We start from the raw sequence: 22613 nt of genomic DNA on the forward strand, positions 1-22613 counted from the left end.
CCTTGGGTCATGCTGAGTACTTAATTTTGCCATAGTCGGCCAAACGTCCTGTTTGCCATTTTGACTTTGACCTTATGAAATTTGAACTTTTAAGTGAAAAAAGTTCACTCAAGCTTATTAACCTAAAAAAAAAACCTTGAGTTTAAACAAATTGAATCCATTGTTTGGCAATAACATGACACAATGAAAGCAATTTTTCATAGGCCGGTCATTTTTGACTGGAAACACCAAATTAGGTAAAGGATTTTCAACAGCACAAAAATGCAGTCATCATGTAGTGTTTTTATTTGAATGCGCTAAACACACACGCACTCTCTTTTTGTTTTGGAAAGGACATTCGCTTCAAGCTCTTCTCCAATGGAACTTTGCGTATAAATAATGTGGAGGTGTATGATGGCCATCTGTACAGCTGTGAGAGCAGAACAGAGGCGGGAAAACTTAATGCCCAGGCGCGGGTCTATGTGCTCGGTAAGGAACATTTGTTATGTGCTGTTGGTTGTTTTGTAGTGGGTTGATGCCATTTGTCTGGATGTCATGGCGGCTGATATTATGCCTCTATATAAAAGCCTCTGGGGGCTGTGCTTTGCAGAGCACTTCTCACCAAGTGTTTGCTGTTACGATATCTGTTTCAGAGCGTCTGAAGTTCACACCGACACCACAGGCCTACCAGTGCCTGGAGCTCAATAAGGAAGGAAATCTGCAGTGTTCTGCCAAGGGCCGGCAGATTCCCACCATCCGCTGGATCAGAACAGGTCTGCAGAGAAGTAAAGTTGCAACTTTACTACCGTTGTGAAATGTTACCCCAACAGCTGCCAAAATTAATGTGAAATAAAACCTAAACCTTTAAGGGTTAGTTCACCCAAAAATTAAATATCTGTCATTAATTGCTCACTTTCATGTCATTCCAAACCCGTAAGAGTTATGATCATCTTTGGAACACAAATTAACATATATTTGATGAAATCCAAGAGGTTTTTTAATCTCCTATAAAAAGCAATGAAAATGACCATATTCAAGGTCAAGAGTTGTAGTAAAGACATGGTTAAAATAGTCAATGTGACTACAGTGGTTCAAACTTAATGTTATGAAGCGACAAGAATACTTTTTGTGGACCAAAACAAAAATAACGACTTTATTCAACCATTTTTCCTCTTTTCCTCTTGTTTTTGCACACAAAAAGTAATCTTGTTGATTACTTATCTGTTAAGATTAAGTTTGAACTACTGTAGTCACGTTGACTATTTTAATCATGCCTTTACTACTTCTTTGGACCTTGAATGTGGTCATTTCGTTGCTATCTATGGGAAATAAAAAATAAATAAAAAAACTCTTGGATTTCATCAAAAAGATGTTCATTTGTGTTCCGAAGATGAACGAAGGTCTTACGGGTTTGGAATGACATGAGGGTGAGTACTGAATTATAGAAATTTAATTTTTGTGTGAACTAACCCTTTAATATCCTAATATTTATATACAGTGGATCCAAAACAAATTCTGTCAAACAAGTCATGATTTTCAAGCTGAACATTTAAAAAAACTAAAATTATTTAAACAATTTTGACACACTGTGATTCGTAACAATTGGGTGAAACATGTTCATAGTGTAACCACAAACGCAGTTCATCACATTAACTATAAGCCACATGAAGCCAATGTATTTGTTACACAACCTTAATCACAAGGCTAAACTATATGTCTAGTTTATGTGCATGTAAACTCCAAATAACCTTTTAAAAATAACTTTTTTTAATCTCTTAAAGTGTCACTTTTTAGCAAACTTTTGCAGGTCCAGTGATTATTTTCATCTGAAGCTGAAACTATCATATCTGATTTAGCAGCAAGATCCCTTCTCTGCATTCAGTCAGCTTTATGTATTTGATATATAAATATATTGTGACAGTTGACTTGAATCTTGAATCAGTGTAAGCACAAATCATATTTAGGTTATAAATTACTGTGAAATGACTGAACTGGACTGCTTGGTTAAGAAATTGTGTGTCCTTGAAATTGAAAACAACTGGTGATGAAAAAGTTGATTCTGATTTAGATGTGTGTCTGTGTCTCTGGCACCCCTTGCAGATGGCAGTGATATCCCAGTGTGGGTGGAGCAGCAGAGGGGCACACTGCACTTCACTACAGTCACAAGGGCCGACGCAGGCAACTACACTTGCCTGGCCACCAATGATCAGCAGGGAGAGATCAGAGCCGTTGTCCAGCTTACAGTCGCAGGTACAGAGGATGGAAGTTTGGGTTCACATGACTTATATAAACCACAGCCAGCTGTGGTGTTGAAATGAACTAATTAATGTATTTCTGTTTTCCTTGAAAACATCCCTTGACCTCCATGTTTTTGTCTCCTTTTTGTTTCCATTTGCTCTAACTCCTTTCCCATTCATTAGTTTACGTGGCATTTAAGCTCAAGCCAGAGAATACCACAGTATATCAGGGGCACACTGCAGTACTTCACTGTCAGGCCACTGGAGACCCTCCTCCCTTTATCCAGTGGAAGAAAAAAGACAAGTTTCTGGAGGCAGACAAGAGCAGGTAAATCACAAACATTGTCAAAAGTTTGTCTTTCTTGAGTTCAAACTGAAGCAGGATCATTTGAACATTTCTTAAGCCACTGAATCTTCTTGATTACTCATTCTTGATTACTCTGAATCTTCTTGATCACACAATTCAGATTCCAGAAGATGCCCAATGGCTCTCTGGTCATTCATGATGTCAGCACGGAGGACACAGGAAGCTACACTTGCATTGCAGGAAACAGCTGTAACATTGCACACACTTCGGCAGAGCTCTACGTTGTGGGTGAGTCTGACACCCTCCACATTCTTCAATAATTATGAGCCATCAAATCTGTTTGTTTGGTTATTTTCTAGATGAGTGTCCATTGCAGTTCCTAAAGTTGGAATGGTTTTAAAATTTGGCACAGGGTCTCAACACCTGTCATGCCAAATTTGAGGTTTATTTCAAACCTACGGAAGAGGATTAGGGCCAAGCAATAATAAAAAAATAAAACCATCTCGAGATTAAAGTTAAATTTCGAGAAAAAAGTCGAGATAAAATGTTGAGAAAAAACTCGTTAAATTATGCGAAAAATGTTGTTAAATTACGAAAACAAATTTGTTAAATTACGACTTTTTTCTCATAATTTAATGAGTTTATTCTCAACATTTTATCTCAACTTTTTTTAGAAATTTAACAACATTTTTCTCATAATTTAACGAATTTGTTCTCATAATTTAACTACTTTTTTCTCATAATTTTTTTCTTAACATTTTATCTTGACTTTTTTTTCCAAATTTAACGGATTTGTTTTCATAATTTAGCGACTTTTTCACGTAATTTGATGACTTTATTCTCAACATTTTATCTTGACTTTTTTCTCGAAATTTATCAACTTTAATCTCGAGATGGTTTTATTTTTTTATTATTGCATGGCCCTAATCCTCTTCCGTACAAACCCTCTGGCATCACCAACTGTTTTAATTTACATGTGCATTTAGGGCCAGATTTACTAAATGGGGCAAATTAGCGTGAGAGCACAGTTCCACAAATGCACCGATGGGAGTGGCAAGTTTTGCACATGATCTACTGCTGACGCGCAAATTAAAGAACACAGACGCAGTCATCTCATGACCAATGCAATCTACAAGAGGAGTGAAAATTAGCATTGGGTTGCAAATAAGCAGAGCTGACGGTCATCAGGGGCGGGTCGATTATATTTATATATATATATATATATATATATATATATATATATATATATATATATATATATATATATATATATATATATATATATATATATATATATATATATATATATATATATATATATATATGAAGAGTTTGGTTCCAAAGGCTATAACTCCATTTTGATTAAATTTGATTTTTACTCATTTGAGTAAAAAGGTGTTTTCTTTACCAAGAAAGTGGCAAGATGAAAACCACTATTTTCTGTTTCAAACTTTCACATAGCATCTTTTGGTTATAAAAACATTAAAGTACAAAGCAGATAAGGAAAACTAGGATGCCGGGTGTATTCAGAGCGCCGGCATTACTGTTTACAATGTGTGGAATGGTGCACTGTGATTGGTTGAGCGGATATATCGCATTCTGCAGAAAAAGGAGACTGGCGTTCAACACGTTTTGGAAAGAAAGGGAGAAAACATGACAGAATAACACAACACGAAAAAATTACTTTTCAATACCGACCAGATACAATACTGATTTTGGCGGAAACTAATTTTTTTTAAAAAATGGCGTTTATCGTGTTTTGGAACCAAACTCTTCATATACACAAATGTACAGTGGAAAACATTTTCTCACTTCTACCATGCGCTCTTCTCTGCGGTGTCTCCTCCTAGCAGCAACTTATTTTATTTAATCCACTTATTTTATGCAATAGTCCAAATACAAATAGACAAAAACACATCATCACTACAGCACTCTATGGGACCATGTCCTGCTAGTTAAACATGCCAAATAACGGTTATATTTGCTCTAATCCTTTAAAAACCAGTTCTTGTTCTGCTGTCTCCACCAAGCCACCCCCCGCCCCCTCCTTTTTTTCCCTTTCTTTTTGGCACTCTATGCTTCTTTGAAACCTGATAAATACTGAAAAAATGGTTTCAAATGGACAGGCACTTTGAAAGTTCCCACTTAACTCATTTTGGTCTCCGACGTACCAACTCAATTTCCAGATTACGTTGAATTACAAATGCTTTAAGTCTAGTGGCGGTGGTGACTTCAGAGAAAGGAGAGGCACATGAAATTGTTTTTTGTGTGTTTTTGTGAGAGTTCAGGACTGTTAGATCCTAATTGAATGTTCATGCCAGTGTGTCACTTGATTCCTATAAAGAGACTATTTAAGTTGGGATCAAAAGGGATTCCGGAATGAAACTGCTTCTCTATCTAAAAACCTGGTGTTTAAGGTATGTGTTTTGTGTGTGTGTGTGGTTATCTACAGAAAAACCAGTGCAGCACTCATTAGCAGATGATGAAAAGACCCCTTACAAAATGATTCAGACTATTGGTCTGTCGGTGGGGGCGGCAGTTGCTTACATCATCATCGTGCTGGGTCTCATGTTTTACTGCAAGCAGAGACGCAATGCTAAGAGACTCCAAAAGGGACAGGACGGAGATGAGCAAGAGGTGGAATGTCTCAACGGTGTGTGGTGTTACCTTTTGTTAGCATGCAATTATATGACTAAATACATTCAGTTCTCTGATACAGTTCTCTGATCAACCCATAGGGGACGTACAACAAAATGGCCACACCACAGCAGAGATCCAGGAGGAGGTGGCGCTTACCAACATGGCTGCCACCGGAAACAACAAACGCCACAGCAGTCACGACAAGCTCCATTTCCCCCGAAACAACCTGCACACCATCACGATGTTGGGTAAAATAATAAACAATCCCCAAACCAGAGACCTACATCTTGAATGTCAGATCACACGTGTTTAGCCAAACTAGGGCACATTTGCATTTACCCTACGGTATGCATTGTGGTCACGTGCCTTTTTGCAGAAAAGGATTCAATCTACATTTTCTCCTCATGTAGGTAAAGGAGAGTTTGGAGAAGTGCTGCTGGCTAAAGCAAAGGCCAGTGAAGATGAGGAGGAGACCGTTGTGCTGGTAAAGAGTCTACAAGCACGTGACGAGCAAATGCAGATGGATTTCCGTCGCGAATGTGACATGTTTGCTAAGCTCAGCCACGCTAACATCGCTCGTCTGCTGGGCATCTGCAGAGAAGTGGAGCCGCACTACATGATCCTGGAGTACAGTGACATGGTAACATGAGCTCATTACTTAATTTCTGTCTATTTGTCTATTCTGTCACTTCATCCCTTCATCACTATATCCATCCAACCTACCTGTCTGTTAATTTTTGTATATTTGTCTGTCTATCTCTATTTTTTGTCTGTTTGTCTATCTGTCTATTTTTTCTCTGTCTGTCTATGTGTCTGTCTGTCTATATTTTTATCTGTCTGTCTATGTATCTGTCTGTCTCTATTTTTTGTCTGTCTATTTTTTGTCTGTTTATGTATCTGTCTGTCTCTATTTTTTGTCTATTTGTCTATTTTTTTGTCTCTCTATTTTTTTGTCTGTCTATCTCTGTTTTTGTCTGTCTGTCTCTATTTTTTGTCTATTTGTCTGTCTATGTTTTTGTCTGTCTCTATTTTTTGTCTCTGTCTGTCTATCTGTATTTTAGTCTATTTTTTGTCTTTGTCTGTTTTTTGTCTTGTCTATCTATCCGTCTGTCTGTCTTTTGTCTGTCCGTCTGTCTATTTTTGTCTATTTGTCTGTCTGTCTGTCTGTCTCTTTTTTGTCTATCAGTCTTGTCTCTATTTTTTGTCTCTATCTGTCTGTATCTTTTTTGTCTGTGTGTCTGTTTTTTTGTCTGTCCATCTGTCTATTTTTGTCTATTTGTCTGTCTGTTTTTTGTCTCCATTTTTTGTCTATCCATCTGTATTTTAGTCTATTTTTTGTCTCATCTATCTATCTATCTATCTATCTATCTATCTATCTATCTATCTATCTATCTATCTATCTATCTATCTATCTATCTATCTATCTATCTATCTATCTATCTATCTATCTATCTATCTATCTATCTATCTATCTATCATCTGTCTGTCTGTCTGTTTTTGTCTTTCTATTTTTTTTGTCTCTCCTGGTCTTGTTTCATTTTGCTGTGTGTTATTTTCAGGGTGATCTGAAGCAGTACCTGAGAGTGTCTAAGAGCAAAGATGAGAAAGTCAAAGTCCAGCCGCTCAGCACCAAACAAAAGGTAATAACTAACTGTCTGTAGTCTCTCATATAAACAAACACACACACACACACACCAGGACAAAACACACTCACTCTCTGCCTTTTTGCACGCAGGTGTCGGTGTGTCTGCAGATCGCTCGAGGGATGGAACACCTATCCAATCAGCGCTTCGTCCACAGAGACCTGGCTGCACGCAACTGTCTCATCTCTTCCAAACGACAGATTAAAGTGTCTGCTCTGGGCCTTAGCAAAGATGTCTACAACAGGTATAATTAAATACAAACAGAGCTATGTTCAGAACTTTGTTTTATTAAATGAGCAAAAAGCCTTCTGTAATTATTATTCACATGCTTGTTTCATGCACACTGCTCCCCCTTGTGGTGACAAAGTTGTCATTGTTTTTTTCCTTTTGCGTTTATGTGTTTCACAGTGAGTACTACCACTATCGCCAATCCTGGATTCCTCTGCGTTGGCTCCCATCTGAAGCCGTCTTTGAGGATGATTTCTCCACCAAGACGGATGTGTGGTCATTTGGAGTGCTCATGTGGGAGGTGTTCAACTTTGGGGAGCTGCCGTACGCTGACCTATCTGATGACAAAGTTCTAGAAGGTACAGGATGGCCTCACAAAAAAGTGAGATGGGTTACATATTGGCTTATGGTTATGTTTTGTTTCTGACTTTCTTTATTTGTGTCTCTATAGCTCTGCAGGAAGGGAAGCTGAAGTTGTCTCCTCCTCAGGGGTGTCCATCTCGGGTGTTCAAGCTGATGGTGCGCTGTTGGGCCGCCAGCCCCAAAGACAGACTGTCTTTCAGCGACATCACCACCGCCCTCAGTGAGCTACCCTCTGAAAGTAAAGTCTGAGAGAATTGGATCGTCCTTCAAGCCATGATGTAAAAACTGTCCACCCCAAAAATTCCGATTCAAGTGTCTTGTCTCGAGGAAAGAAAAAAAGACTTGTTTTATTTTCAACCATCTCTTCCTTATATATATATATATATATATATATATATATAAAATGTTTTGGAAGGTTCCTCAAACATTTGGTTCTTAATGGGGTTTGTACAAAAAGCTGCCCTATCACTTCTCAGTTTGAGTTTGCACACTCAAAACGAAGAAATGTAGTAAAATAGTGCGTTTGTAATACCAAACCATGCACTGACCAATTTTATATTTTAGAAGGATTGTCTCGGGAGCCTCTTAATTTATTTAAAAGGTCCTGTTTGTTCAATGTACAGAAAGGTACTGTTTATATGACTTTTTTATGATGTTCATGAGTTAAGCCTTTTTATATTATTCAGAAGTACTCAGAAACAACTGTTGAGAAAACCATGTTTATAAGATGACTTTGTCATTAAGATCAAACTTCAAGTGCCTGTAAAATGAAGGATGTCTTGATTTTAGTATGCTGTATGTTACGACTTGGAAATGCCTTGAATGTTTTTTTTTTATATATATATATATATAAACATTTATAGTGTTTTATTGCTTAGTAAGAGTGTTTTATCTTGTAATTGCTACCCACACGTTACATATCAGTTTCTATAAAAATCCAGAGGTATTCTTGACTCTGGGGGAAAAAAAAAGTGAACAAAGATTTCTGTCGCATACTCTGCTGTTGCAATAAAACTTCACTTTTAACAAAGCTTGATTTCATGTTATGTAAATGTTTTTTACCAAATGTAACAATTAAAATTTAAAGGGGGCCTTTTACAAAGTCTTGTATCATATTTTTTCCCACATTGTTGCAGCTCCTCTCTTCCCAGTAGTGATGGAAGATTTCAAAAGACTGCTTTATGAAGCTTTGAAACCTTTACAGATCTTTTGTTTTGAATCCGTGGGGGGGCATCTCTGTGAATCCATGAATCATGCAGATTCACTGAGATCGCTAACAGTGATGAGGTGAACCACTGAATAATTGTCTATGGTTTTTACCTGATCTCCGATTAGTTTTGTCAATTTGTAGAGGTTTTAATGAGACATTAGTATAATCAAAAGGAATAAAAGTTGTTAATAGTCTCTTTTTGACCAGTCTAGCTGAGAGCAGTTGGTTCAATTGATTCGAACCTTTGAAAAGCTTTGTTTCTCCCATCACCACTTCCCAGTCTCAGTAACGCTCTCCTTTGGAAGCCCTTCCTTCCAAAAAGCGTAGCGTGCTCTAATTGGTTGGCTGGGCCAGTGTGTTGTGATTGGTCAAGCGTGTTTGGGAAATGTCCCACCCCGTACCATAACGGCAAGTTTCAACCATAGGCTGTAACAAAGATGGACGACGCACCTTTATTCTCTCAAAAGTGTAAAAAAAATTATTCATATGTCCATATAGGGCGCTGACATCTTGAAGCCTGAGTCTGCGCGGTAGTGAGTGTGAAGTGGAGCCGCAGGAACAAGGCCCTGCCCACACTCCCGCAGAAACGGTTAGTACAGTTTAAAGCAGAACAACTGTACAACAAATGAAGAGTTCATTAGCAAAAACCGATAAACGGCATTTAAAAAAAAATGAACTAAGTGCTGTTTATTATTCTCGTTCTGTTTATTATAGCACGTTCTGTACCCTAAATCCATTTTGTCAGAAAAGCCGGGTTGTCCACTGTCAGGCATCGCAAGTTCAAGTTTTACTGCAGAAGCCGACAAGCGCCCTTGTTGTTTGTGTACAGAAACCGATAAGTCTGTTTTAGCGAATCAGTGCACAGTATTCAAGTCAGGTGATAAGGCTTCTAGTTACTTCAAAAAGACGCGCTAGCTGAGGGAAGTTTTGTCAAAGCTGACTAAAAGTGATCGAGGATTTATAATTTCAATGAACTTTAATTTTTTAATTTACCTGTATTTTATAGTTATTATTACTTAAAGTTCCTCTAAGCGATGTCACGCGTTTTTAGGCCAAAACATTTTTTGTCACATAGGCTACAGCAAACATCTCCTGACTATCCGCTAGTTGCCTGTCCCCTGAACACATTGTAAAAAACGCGGTCTCTGTAGTCGCCACAAGCTCCGAAAACGGCAATAAAAACAAACTGGTGCAGCCTGGACCCACAGTCTGTCGGTGCGTTCCAAACGGGATATATCGCCCTCCGAAGGGCACTTCGGAGTGAAAATAATCATGGCCGCCATGTTGAAGGGTCGTTCCAAACCGAAGTGCTCAAAACTGGACACTTCAAAGGGCCCTTCGGAATGAAGGATTTCGAAGGGTACAACCATAGGTACAACTGATGGACACTTCGGGCTCCTATGATCCTTTGCACCGGGAAGTTCTTTGAAGTCACAGAATGGGTATGGAGGTTATAGGAGTTCGATTTTACCTATAAATGTATGTATAGTATTTTTCTACACTACTGTAATATTTAGATTTGGTACATTATTATGGTCAAAACGACATTGTACTTCAACAAAAATACTTTACAGCTCCCATTATCAGTCCATTCAAATATTTAAAATACATAGACACAATATAGCCTACATGCGATAAACCTAAAATAAATAAATAAATAAATAAACTAACGCTAAACAAAGGGAGCAGCTTACACAATTTACTCCTTTTTGATTGTCTCGTTAAGATGACGCAGAAGTGCGTTCCAAAAGAAGAGTTTTTTTTGACCCCTACACCCTTCATCCCTTCGAAGCTCTCACTCCGGAGAGTAAACCCTTTGAAGGGATTAGGGCATAGGGATGAGCCCTTCCGAATGGAACGCAGGGTATGCCTGGACCACGAATCATAATAGACACGCTCCAGCCAATAACCGACAAGAATGATTTTAAATGCGCGTTCATGACTGTTTCAGGAAGCACGGATGGGAGGGGAGGAGGAGGTGGAGGGAGGGTCTAGCTAGCCTCTTGCCTGTTTCACACATAATCCGTCTGCAGTGCGTATGCTTTGCTTATTTTTTTTACGCACCCATGTTAAAGGGGCTCTATGTAATAATGACACCCAGTGTTCAAAATAGGTACTGCAGTCCAAATTCAAAATATTGTTTGGCCCGCCCCCTCGTTCAAAGACGCGGGTTGCCAGCTTTTACAGCATATGGTTGCCAGCAACAATAGAGAGCGCAATTGACAATGAAAGCTGAGGAGACTTAAACACTGTAAGCTGTAAGCTTAAACACTGTAAGATTTTAAAACTGCAATGTATCTGTTTTGATATGCTGTTGTTCATAAACATATTTAGATGGATTCAGAGGCTTTTTAGTAGAGATGCACCGATTGCAATTTTCTTGGCCGATTCCGACTTTTTTTTTAGTGAGATCGGCAGATCCTATTTTTTTGCCGATTACGATTTTCTTTCTAAGCACTATAAATGACAAACAAAAATGTACTTTTCTTCAATGCAGAGTTTTATTTTCATAAAAAAACAAGTAAAAGTCAGTAATAAAATATAAACAGCTCAAATAAATGCAATAGAATAAAGAGCTATGAAACTAAGTTTTTTGGGTTAACTGGGTTTTTATTCAGGTAAGAAATACTACAGAAATTAAAGTAATCAAATGTAAAATAACACATTGTGTTATTTTGCATTGGTTACCTTAATTTCTGTAGTCTTTATTGCAAATAATTCTTACCATTAAAGTTATACAACGTATTCAGTCAAGAGCAGAAAGTGATTTTCTTTGTCTTTTGTTCTTTGATTAACATGACAGACAGCAGCAGGAATATTGGACTGCTGTCCCTTTAAGAGTTTATGAACGGTGTTCAACGGACCCAATAATGTTACACACGACATGAGTTCACTTTCTTAGCTATTTAATTATTAAAAACTGACAGTGTTTATCTGTGTACAAAATTGCGTGTGCTGCGGGTTTTGACATACTTTTATATGTATTTGACAGTTTAAGCTCAGTAAGCCACTCATTTTGGTACTTGTGACTCTGTTTGACTTCTGTCTCTGTTCGTGGCTTGTCCGCTCCACTGCTCAGTGGTGCGCGCGCTTTTGGTGTGACTGCGAAACCTGCGGGAATGACTAAAATTATGCGCATTACAAGCACTACTTACCGGAGCAAATGAGACGAGAGAGAGGAGGCGCCCGCGCGGGTGTGTGTCACTTCACCGTGACCGAGAAGAGAGAACGCGCAGCTGACATTATTGCCTGATTCTCTAACCCAGTTCGTTTGCTGGTTTCCATGGTTGTAATACGCGGTGTTTTCCGCCAACTGGCAACCTGTGATGTTAAAATACTATTGGATAAACTACAGCACGAGGTTTCGCACAGACCAAAACAAAAAACAGACATTCAGACATGGAACGCACATTTTCAAAGTAGAATATTTGGCTGCAGCATTGTTTTTCTGAGAAACAAGTAGGTGAACTTGGCATGTTTCCTAAATATCTGCAAACATATTGGGGTATTTTTATGCTGTATTAAAGAAAAAATCTTACATATAGCCCCTTTAACGGATTAGAGCGTTCACACTGCACGCGGTTGCGGTCCGTCATTGCGTTCCAGGAGCGGTGGAATTTACTTCCTCAAAAAGAGAGCAAATTTCCTCTTCCACCTCCCTCGGTGTACGGCCCCCTACCCGGCGATTGTTTACAGCACATTGTGTGTGGGCAAAATGAACATGGATTGACCTGAAATTGTATAAAAAAAAAAAAAAAAAAAAAAAGAAATTATGCACATTTAAACTACCTAGATTTTTTTTTAATGATTTAACGCCATGCCAGCAACAAGCTATTCATGCCAAAAGGAAACATTTCAATTTCACAGTTCAGTTGTATCTTTTCAAAACAATTATTTTATTTAAAAAAAATGAACAGTGTTTACTTGCATAATGCGATCAGATATGTTTTTCCCCATCGTTTGAGGGAAACTCGTATCCCAGCAGGCAATGACGTGACAGGCGGACCTAAACCAACCTATTCAAAAACAAGGTGACATGGATGACACTCGTCTCATCGTTGAGGTGGAAAAACATAAAATTCACATGACCTGCAGAATGTATTGTACAAAGATTTGAATGCGAAGGAAAAGGCATGGGAAGCAGTTTCATCGGCTGTTGGTGTCGACAGATTTTACTGTGCTGCACCGCGCTGAATTAAAGCGACAGCGCATTATTCGCATTAAAATAAACATGTATTGACGCGAAAAATCTAGTCATTTCACCATAGATGCATATAATTAAAGTCTACAATGTTTCAAAGTCAACATGGCTTTTTGCCTCGGGTAAAGCAAGTAAAAACAAGGAGATAAACGAGGCATAATGGATAGCACTTGTGTCTTCATGGAGGTGGAAAAACGTACTCGGTTACTAACGTAACCTTGGTTCCCTGAGATACGGAACGAGTACTGCGTATGGGGAAAAGTCTCCCTTTTTCCCTGTCACTGAAGCCTTTTTCAATAACGCAGTGTAACTGCACCGTCATTGGTTCACTCATAGACAAGTTGTTGAACCAATGGCGGCGCGGCATAGCTGCGCGGCCTATGGCGAGAAAACGCGCGAACTTTCCCGCCGAAATGGGCGGAGTAAAGGGCTATATAAGCAGCCGTTTCGCCATAGGATTTCAGTTCCAATCGACTGAAGCGACGATTCTGAAGCCGCAGCCTCGTGGCACGGCAAGTAACGCAGTACTCGTTCCGTATCTCAGGGAACCGAGGTTACGTTAGTAACCGAGTACGTTCCCTTTCGATACTTCACTCGTACTGCGTATGGGGAAAGAATTCAACCGCGCCATGCCACAGCAGGGAACGACATAACTAGTTTTGGACACTGAGAGGGGACCAAGAGAGCAAGCAAGAAGGCCAAAGCCGTCGTTAACCCTAGTTACACTACAAAAGGAGATAACTCCTGAATAGGCGAGAGGCGCAACTCGAAGAGGCCGCCTCACTACACCGAGAGGACCCGAGCTTGTAAGGTCGGAATGTCCAGATGATAGAACCTGACAAAAGTGGATGGCGAGGACCAGCCGGCCTCTTTATAGATGTCCTTAATGGAAACTCCATTAGACAAGGCCCAGGAGGAAGCCATTCCTCTAGTGGAATGGGCCCTAACTCCTATGGGGCATTCAATGCCCAAGGAGGAGTAACAGAGATTAATCGCGTTGACTATCCAACGCGAAAGACGTTGCTTTGAGACCGAAGACCCTTTGGTGCGGCCACCAAAACAAACAAAAAGCTGATCTGACTGCCTGAAAGGCTGTGATCGCTCTACATACGTCCTCAATGCCCTAACAGGGCAGAGTAACTCCAGCTCCTGTTCATCCGCAGAGGGAGGAAGAGCAGAAAGCGAGATGACCTGAGCTCTAAACGGAGTAGAGCGCACTTTGGGGACGTAGCCATGCCTGGGTTTCAGTACGACCTTAGAGTCGTTAGGCCCAAATTCGAGGCACGCAAGGCTCACGGAGAGGGCCTGCAAGTCGCCAACACGCTTGACCGATGCTAGTGCAAGCAGCAGAGCGGTCTTCAGGGTTAAAGGCCTGAGGTCAGCTGAACTCAGCGGCTCAAAGGGGTTACCCTTGAGAGCCCTAAGGACCAAAGAAAGGTCCCAAGTGGGAACAGTAAGGGGACGAGGAGGATTTAATCACCTAGAACCCCTTAAGAAACATACCACAAGGTTGTTTCGACCCACTGACTGTCCAGCAATAGGAGCATGAAACGCTGCAATGGCTGCTACGTATACTTTGAGCGTTGAAGGGGTGCGCCCCAGGTCTAAACGCTCTTGGAGGAAAGACAGTATCAGAGATACGTCACACTTCACGGGGTCTATGTTGCGTGTGGAACACCAATCAACAAAGACCGACCATTTCTGGCCGTAGAGGCGTCTCATGGACGGGGCTCTCGCCTGAGATATGGTATCTAGTACGTCCCTGGGGAGGTCAGTTGGCTCCCATCGAGGGACCAGAGGTGTAGAGCCCAGAGCCCTGGCTGGGGGTGCCAGATTGTTCTGTTTGCCTGAGAGAGGAGATCCCGTCTCAGAGGAATGGGCCACGGGGCTCTCGTGGAGAGCCTGAACAGCTCTGAGGACCAAGTCTGGCTCCTCCAGAGCGGGGCAACTAGAAGGATTCTGTGTCTGTCTTCCCTGACTCGCCTGATGACCTGCGGGATCAGTGCGATCGGGGGAAATGCGTAAAGGAGTGTGCTGGGCCAGGTGTGGGCCAGCGCATTGACTTTCTTTGAAAAATATGTTGGGCAGTGACAGTTGTCTTCTGAGGCAAAGAGGTCTACCTCTGCCTTCCCGAAGAACTCCCAAATCTTGAGGACCTTCTGGGGATGGAGCATCCACTCGTCTGAGGGCACGTTGCTCCGTGATAGCATATCTGCACCCAGGTTGGTATTGCCAGGTATGTGAGTCGCCCTGAGCGACTGAAGCCTTGGCAGTGCCCACTCCAGAAGACGTTTCGCCAGGGCGCATAGGCGGCAGGACGAGAGACCGCCCTGGTGATTTATGTATGACACCACAGTCATGCTGTCCGATTGGACTAGGACGTGGCGTCCCGCCAAGTGAACCTGAAACGCCTGCAGGGCTTTTATCACTGCCAACATTTCGAGGCAGTTGATGTGAAGATTGCTCTCTTCGTGGGACCACGAGCCGAAAGCCGGTCTGCCCTCGTACAGAGCCCCCCAACCTGAGTTGGATGCATCCGTCGAGAGCACCATCCTTCGTGAGACCGCCTGTAGGGGTACCCCAAGACTGAACCGAGCAGGGTTCATCCAAGGTTTCAGGGATGAAAGACAGGCCCGATTGACCTTGAGACACAAGCGGCCGTGCTGCCAGGCGTGTGGAGGGACCCGGAACTTCAGCCAGAATTGCAGCAGCCGCATCCGAAGAAGGCCGAGCTGTAGAACTCGGGAGGTGGAAGCCATCAGCCCTAAGAGCCTCTGGAAGAGCTTCAGAGGAAGATAGGCTTTGTTCTTGACGGAAGCCGCTAGCTGCTGTATTGCCAGGGCGCGCTCTGGCGAGACCAGTGCCGTCATGCGGACTGAGTCGAAAACTGCCCCCAGAAACGAAATGTGTTGGCTGGGGAGCAGCAAGGTTGACCCTGAGACCCAGGCATTGAAGACGGCTGAGGAGCACCGATCTGTGGCGTTCCAGCTCGGCTCGCGAATGGGCCAAAATGAGCCAATTGTCAAGGTAGTTCAGAACCCGGATTCCCATCTGTCTCAGAGGGGAAAGCGCTGCGTTCATGCACTTGGTAAAAGTGCAAGGAGCCAGAGACAGAATCTCAAGAATCGTCTGTGATGGGGGGCTATCTGGATGTGAAAATATGCATCTTTCAGATCCAGCGAGCAGAACCAGTCCTCGTGACAAATCTGTGTGAGGATCTGCTTCAGCGTCAGCATTTTGAACTTCTGTCTCATGAGGGAGCAATTCAAAAGTCTGAGATCTAGGATGGGCCTGAGGCCGCCATCCTTCTTGGGGACCAGAAAGTAACGGCTGTAAAAGCCTGACTCGCTCTCTGAAGGGGGAATTATATCTATAGCCCCTTTCTTCAGTAAGGTCATTACCTCGGCCCGGAGGACGAGAGCGTCGTCCGAGTTCACCAAGGTTTGAAGCACCCCGCCGAAGCGAGGGGGCCGTCGTGCAAACTGGAGCGAGTAGCCCTGCGTTATGATCCCGAGGATCCAGCTTGACACGTTGGGGATGGCCTGCCAGGCCTCGGCCCGAGTGACAAGGGGTTGAATGATGTCGGATGACAGGCCGCCGGGTAGGGGGCCGTACACCGAGGGAGGTGGAAGAGGAAATTTGCTCTCTTTTTGAGGAAGTAAAATAGTGTTCGCCATGAAAACAGCGTTTTGTTTGGGCGCAACATGTGTGGGCCCAGCTACAACACAGAGCATTTCTCCCACGCCCGGAATTAAACGAGGCGGAGGGGAGACTGCACGAGGGAGCTTTTGGGGTGGTCCGGTCGCAACGGGACATTCCCCGACCCTCTTCCTTCCTGCTGGATCAGGACGTCTTCCGAGTCACCGGGTCCAGCACAATCTTGGGCCGGGGTCCCTGGCGTCTCGGGAAGGAGGATTGGCGCTTAGCAGGGCGAGGGCGCTGACGATGCTCCTTAGGCGGTGCTGCTTGAGAGGTGGATGGGGCAGGTTTGGTCTGTTGAGCCGGCGCAGTCCTGGGGCGGCTAGAAGCAGATAGTGTCTCATGGCCTGAGACGACTTCTGCGCCGCTGTGAAGCGCTCGGTGAAACCATCCACCGCTGGCCCAAAAAGACCGGAAGGGGAGACCGGGGCGTCTAGAAAGGCCGTCTTATCCAGGTCCTTGATTTCCGTAAGGTTGAGCCAAAGATGGCGCTCAAGCACAACCAGGCTGGCCATGGAACGACCGATGGCCTGGGCAGTGGCCTTCATGACCCGCAGGGCTAGATCGGTGGCGCTGCGGAGATCCTTGAAGGCAGGTGCATCAATGCCGGACTCGTCCAAGGAGTGGAGGAGTTTGGCCTGGAACACCTGGAAGATGGCCATGGTGTGAAGCGCCGAAGCAGCTTGGCCTGCAGAAGGTAGAGCTCTTTTGGTCTTCCATCCCACAGCCGCGGGAGGACAGAGGTGAGCTGCCACCGCTTCATCCAGGGGAGGCAAATGCTCGTAGCCCTCGTCCGGCTCACCAGCCCATCCTTCCGCTTCGGAAGCCGCAAGAGACATGGAGTCCGGGCGCTGAGTCGCTCTACCCCGCTGTCTCTTCCTGGGCGCGAGGGCGCGAGCGGCGAGATCGACTTCAGTGAAGAAGGCGACCCGCGAGCGCAGAGAACCAAGGCTCATGCTCTCGCAGTGCGGGCATGAGGCTCCAGCGAGTGCGCCGTCGGCATGGGACTTGCCCAGGCACGCGACACACTCGCTGTGTCCTTCGTCATCGTGCAGAGGGGCTCTGCACGTGCCACAAGAGTGGCGCGGCATTTGCAGCAACGCTCTCTTAGAGCGGAAATAAGCCGCGGGAAAAGCTCTCAATGGGCGCGCAGGATGGCGGCAGGAGACACGCTGAGAAGGCGGCCGGAAGCGGTAAGCGGGAGGCAGGCGTCTCGAGGACGGCGCTCGGGGCGGCAGTCAGCGAGGGCACCAGCGCTGTCTCCGACCGGTGAGTTCAGCTGGGTTCCGCTACGGGGCCTCTTCAGACGGCGGCGAGCTTCTTCTGGCTTCAGACGGAGATCAGCGAGGAGATGCGTTGTCGTCGCTGAAGGAGAAAGGACTGAAATCCTATGGTGAAACGCCTGCTTATATAGCCCTTTACTCCGCCCATTTCGGCGGGAAAGTTTGTGTGCTTTCTCGCCATAGGCCGCGCGGCTATGCCGCGCCGTCATTGGTTCAACAACTTGTCTATGAGTGAACCAATGACGGTGCAGTTACACTGCGTTATTGAAAAAGGCTTCAGTGACGGGGAAAAAGGGAGACTTTTCCCCATACGCAGTACGAGTGAAGTATCGAAAGGGAACAAAAGTTCTTTATGACCTGCAGGATTTCTTGTATAAAGATTTAAAAGCGAAAGACGAGATTCGGCTATTTTTGTCTATTGTAGTTTTAATTTAAAATGTTGTGGTTTTAACATATAGGCTAGCCTGTTTATATGTTTTGCAAAATGCTTGAGCAACGTAATATATGGATCTAAAGTATTACCTTATATAAATATAAACTAATGAATTGAATAAAACGTTTAAATGTGTGTTTAAACGTGTCATTTATGTAGGAGTGTATCGTAAGAGAATTGCAATGCTGACAATGTTCAGTAATAACTTTTGGATTTGAAATGAATATAAGTAAATGTTGTGTTTATGATGTTCAGCCACGGATCAGTTGCGCACTGCAAACGTGGCATGTGTGAAAGCACAATAAGGCGTGCTGCTCCTGCAACGCATACATTCTGCAACACGCACCGCTTTCGCACTGCAAACGGAGTATGTGTGAAACAGGCATCTGTTTTGTTTGACAACACTTCAAACATCAACAGGAAGTTACTCCGCCCAGGATTGCTTAGAGCACCTTTAAGTGATCTTGAATGTAACAGACCGTTGATGATGACGTAGAGCAAGAACACAAGGACGCAAGATCGCTGAAGAATGCATATTGAGAAACAGCATCTGTTTTGTTTGACAAAACTTTGAATGTCAACAGGAAGTTACTCCGCTCAGGATCGCTTAGAGAACCTTTAATCAAAACAACCCAACTGCAGTTTGATTGATATTACTTGGAATGCACAATAAAAAAAAACATGATTTGTGAGAATTCATAAAAATTGAGTTATCTGTTTTTGCAAATAAACTCTTCAAATGTAAAAATTAAAGTTGAAGCTCCAATCTCCTCCTGAAGATCCCGAAAAAAGTCTGTTGGTTCCTCAGAGATGCTGTCAATCATGATGTCACACCCCCGATTTTATAGCATTAAATAACTAAAACTAAACTTATTTTAAAAAAACAAACACTTAAGCTTACATCAGTGTGATGAACGGTATGTTCCAAACGGGATATATCGCCCTCCGAAGAGCACTTCAGAGTGAAAACAATCATGGCCACCATATCGAAGGGTCGTTTCAAAACAAAGTGTTCAAAACTGACCACTTCAAAGGGCCCTTTGGAATGAATGATTTCGAAGGGTACAACTGATGGACACTTCAGGCCCCCATGATCCTTTGCACAGGGAAGTTTGGCATCACAGAATGGGTACAGTTTGATTTTACCTATAAATGTATGTAGAGTATTTTTCTATACGACTGTAATATTTATACGAGTTAGATTTGGTACATTATTATGGTCAAAATGACATTTTACTTCAACAAAAATACTTAACAGCTACCTTCATCAGTCCATTCACATGTTTTTGATACAAAGAGTACGCCTTGATTGTCTCATTAAGATGACGCAGAAGGGTGTAGTTTTGTGACACCTTCATCCCTTCAAAGCTCTCACTCCGGAGGGTAAACCCTTTGAAGGGATTAGGGCATGGAGATGAGCCCTTCCGAATGGAACGCAGGGGAAAAACTACTCTTCTTACTCTTCCTACTTTCTAACTAATCTTTTGAAAAAATTCATTTGAAGTGTAATTTGATTGTTTAGTTTGTCTGATGTCCCATTAGATTACATGGAGAGGGCGGGGTTTATGAGCTATACTGCATTCAGCCACATGGGGGCGATGGAAACATTTTGGCTTCACTTTTCAAGAAGATGTCTGGCACACTTGGTTTCAGCTACTAACTAACTCAACCAGGCGCCAACCATTTATTTTGCGTATGCCTTGGGTGGAAATTATTTAAATGAGGACACACTAAAGAATGTTCAACATGGAAAAAAAGGTAGGCAAAAAACAGTATGTGAAAAGAACTGTCCAAATTGAAAGTACTCATTAAAGAGTATGCATAAAGTACCCAAATGACCTACTGCTGGCAACCCTCCACTCCAAAACCCCTCCCCTTTCATGCGCGGCTCCTGAATTGGGACACAGCTTACATTTGTTCTTGTTTGAGAGTCATTTCACTGATGACGTGGTAGATGCCATAACTACACCATCATCAGGCTGCACTTTTATGCTCTCTTAACAGCCCTGCAAAATTAGCTGTATATTCTGACGAAACAATAAATGTTTGCAAAACATTGCTAAAACTTAAAGGGTTAGTTCGCCCAAAAATGAAAATTCTGTAATTTATTACTCACCCTCATGCCGTTCCACACCCGTAAGACCTTCGTTAATCTTCGGAACACAAATTAAGATATTTTTGTTGAAATCCGATGGCTCCTTGAGGTCTGCATAGGGAGCAATGACATTTCCTCTGTCAAGATCCATAAAGGTACTAAAAACATATTTAAATCAGTTCATGTGAGTACAGTGGCTCAATATTAATATTATAAAGCGACAAGAATATTTTTAGTGTGCCAAAAAAACAAAATAACGACTTTAGTGATGGCCGATTTCAAAACACTGCTTCATGAAGCTTTGGAGCATGAATCAGCGTGTTGAATCACAAAATGGGTACAGTTTTATTTTACCTATAAATGTATGTATAGTATTTTGCTATACTACTGTAGGCTAATATTTATACGAGTTAGATTTGGTACATTATTATGGTGAATTATCATTTTTGGGTGAACTAACACTTTAATTATAATATAGATGTTTTCCCTTTTTTTAATATTATTTTGTTATTAGGCAGAAATAATAAGATTAGTATTCTAATATGCTATTCCCAAATCAGCATCTTTATATGGTTTTATTTCTACTAAAATTTTGCACACTTCTAAAACTCATTTGTTGGCTCCCTCTCGCGGTGTGGAGGATGTTTTGTTCAAAATCTAGTTAAGGTGTTTACAAAATATAATTTAAATGAAACATGGTCGAGACATTTAGTTAAGTTATTTTGGTTATTCTTACATGTTAGTGCAATATCGAACATTATACTTTTTTTGCAGTACTGTTTTAAAGCCGTTAGGTGGTGATGTAGATCAAATGTGGACAAGCATATTAAGGTGTGCTTCTTCTTTTAAGAGACAGTGAAGAACATTGCAACAGTGTAGGTTCATGCCCTTTTCCTACACACTACGTAGTCTCAAATAATTTGGCAATATTGGGCCTGTCGTGACAAAGCATCTGCAAGTGATATTATAAAATTAATTATTTATAGTAAATACGCGCTATAGACATCTAAATAGCTGTATATGCATTGATCATTTTACGACAGAAACACTGAGCGCTATTATCGTCCTCCCCCTCCGTGTCTGTGTGTGTGTGTGTTTCTATCAGGGTGGATCAATGCAGGAGCCTGAGCTCCACACACGCGCGCACACACACACACACACACACGCACACACTCGTCCTGTCCGCGCATCCGCAGCGTCGCGCTCGCTCTGTCTCTATCTCACCCGCGGCTGACGCGGGCCGCTCCTGGATATGTGCATGTTATAGTCCGGAAAGCCGCCGCCGCATTGTAGGTTGAAGGCCAGGAGACATGCCGGTGTGAAGGGGGATCGGATATTCGTATCTTCCACGTTATCTTCCCTAACCCCGGGTCCGCTGCTCTGCTGTACCGAGCGCCGGTGCTGGAGCGAGCGGCCTGTAAACACAAGATGTCGACCAGAACGCCATTGCCCACCGTGAACGAGCGCGACGCCGAGAATGTAAGTGAATGATAAAATGTATCAGTCTGCATGAATATTCATGATTATAATGCATTTGTGCTCGTTTGCCTCCTTGTGTTTTAGCTGACGCTTACAAAAGCTTTAGGGGTTTAATAAGCCGGATTGGTTGAATAAATATTCGTTTTGCCTCCTGAAGATTTGATAGTCATATTCAGTGTTGATTTAAAGCTATTAATAGAGCTAACGTTATACCATAGCTATATAGAATGGTTCAGGTGTATGTGATGCCTTCCGATAGGCATGTTAACCATTCAGCCCACTGATGATCATCATCATATTGTTATCCCATCATCAGACCCACTGCAGGCTGTCCCACCTCATGCTTCAGTGTCCTGGCACTAATTTCAATACTGTTTACATGTAACTGCATTGTAATTAATATGTAATAAGCTCGATAGGCCTACTTTAAAGTTTACTTAATGAGGTGTTCTGGGATGAACAGTTAATATGCTAAATACAGTTTTAATGGCAGTAAAAGGGATGTAGAAAAAATACTGGAATGAAATAGTTATTTTGCACAATATTTACTCAGCGTTCTTGACATTGATTATTATTCATTGACAAAGTTGTTGGTATATTTTCGGACTGACAGGAGGGTAAAGAACATGTCTGTTGAAGGAATAGTTTAACTAAAAATTACAATTTACAAACCTTAACCTGAATTTGGACCAATGAGATTTAACTGTGGGTGGGGCTACAACGGTACAACAGAATTGGATAACAATAATGTGTAGTATGTATGATGTGTACTATAACAAGTAGTATGTATGTCCATAGTATTCATAAAAGAGTAGG

At 42.4% G+C, this 22613-nt stretch overlaps 2 protein-coding genes and 1 long non-coding RNA gene across 8 annotated transcripts in view; 2 read left to right on the forward strand and 1 right to left on the reverse strand.

Moving 5' to 3' along the window:
- ptk7a (protein tyrosine kinase 7a) overlaps positions 1-8482 on the forward strand; it is a 37005-nt gene extending 28523 nt beyond the window's left edge. The window contains exons 9-20 of one of the 2 annotated variants that reach the window (XM_067395860.1): positions 333-468; positions 633-764; positions 2080-2229; positions 2400-2544; positions 2684-2811; positions 4976-5176; positions 5262-5411; positions 5574-5803; positions 6723-6803; positions 6899-7050; positions 7215-7393; positions 7486-8482. In XM_067395860.1, coding sequence (XP_067251961.1) covers positions 333-468; positions 633-764; positions 2080-2229; positions 2400-2544; positions 2684-2811; positions 4976-5176; positions 5262-5411; positions 5574-5803; positions 6723-6803; positions 6899-7050; positions 7215-7393; positions 7486-7646 — 1845 coding nt within the window. In that variant the 3' untranslated portion in view covers positions 7647-8482. The remainder of the gene's footprint in view (positions 1-332; positions 469-632; positions 765-2079; positions 2230-2399; positions 2545-2683; positions 2812-4975; positions 5177-5261; positions 5412-5573; positions 5804-6722; positions 6804-6898; positions 7051-7214; positions 7394-7485) is intronic. The other variant, XM_067395861.1, reaches the window with a different exon arrangement.
- On the reverse strand, positions 672-21641 carry LOC137027624 (uncharacterized). The gene is made up of 3 exons (XR_010896059.1): positions 21543-21641; positions 20340-20429; positions 672-754 (listed from the first exon to the last, which is right to left on the reverse strand). It is a non-coding gene; the product is annotated as an uncharacterized lncRNA (long non-coding RNA).
- Positions 21236-22613, forward strand: part of mark1 (MAP/microtubule affinity-regulating kinase 1) — a 63248-nt gene continuing 61870 nt past the window's right edge. For 2 of the 5 annotated variants that reach the window (XR_010896058.1, XM_067395866.1), the window contains exon 1: positions 21236-21797. Coding sequence is in view for 4 of the 5 variants with exons in the window: in XM_067395866.1 (XP_067251967.1) it covers positions 21747-21797 (51 nt within the window). In the remaining variant the exon portion in view is untranslated. The remainder of the gene's footprint in view (positions 21798-22613) is intronic. The other 3 variants (XM_067395864.1, XM_067395865.1, XM_067395862.1) reach the window with 2 other exon arrangements.

The sequence above is a fragment of the Chanodichthys erythropterus genome, chromosome 10 (genome assembly GCF_024489055.1).
Source record: "Chanodichthys erythropterus isolate Z2021 chromosome 10, ASM2448905v1, whole genome shotgun sequence".
In the NCBI taxonomy this organism is placed as follows: domain Eukaryota; kingdom Metazoa; phylum Chordata; class Actinopteri; order Cypriniformes; family Xenocyprididae; genus Chanodichthys; species Chanodichthys erythropterus.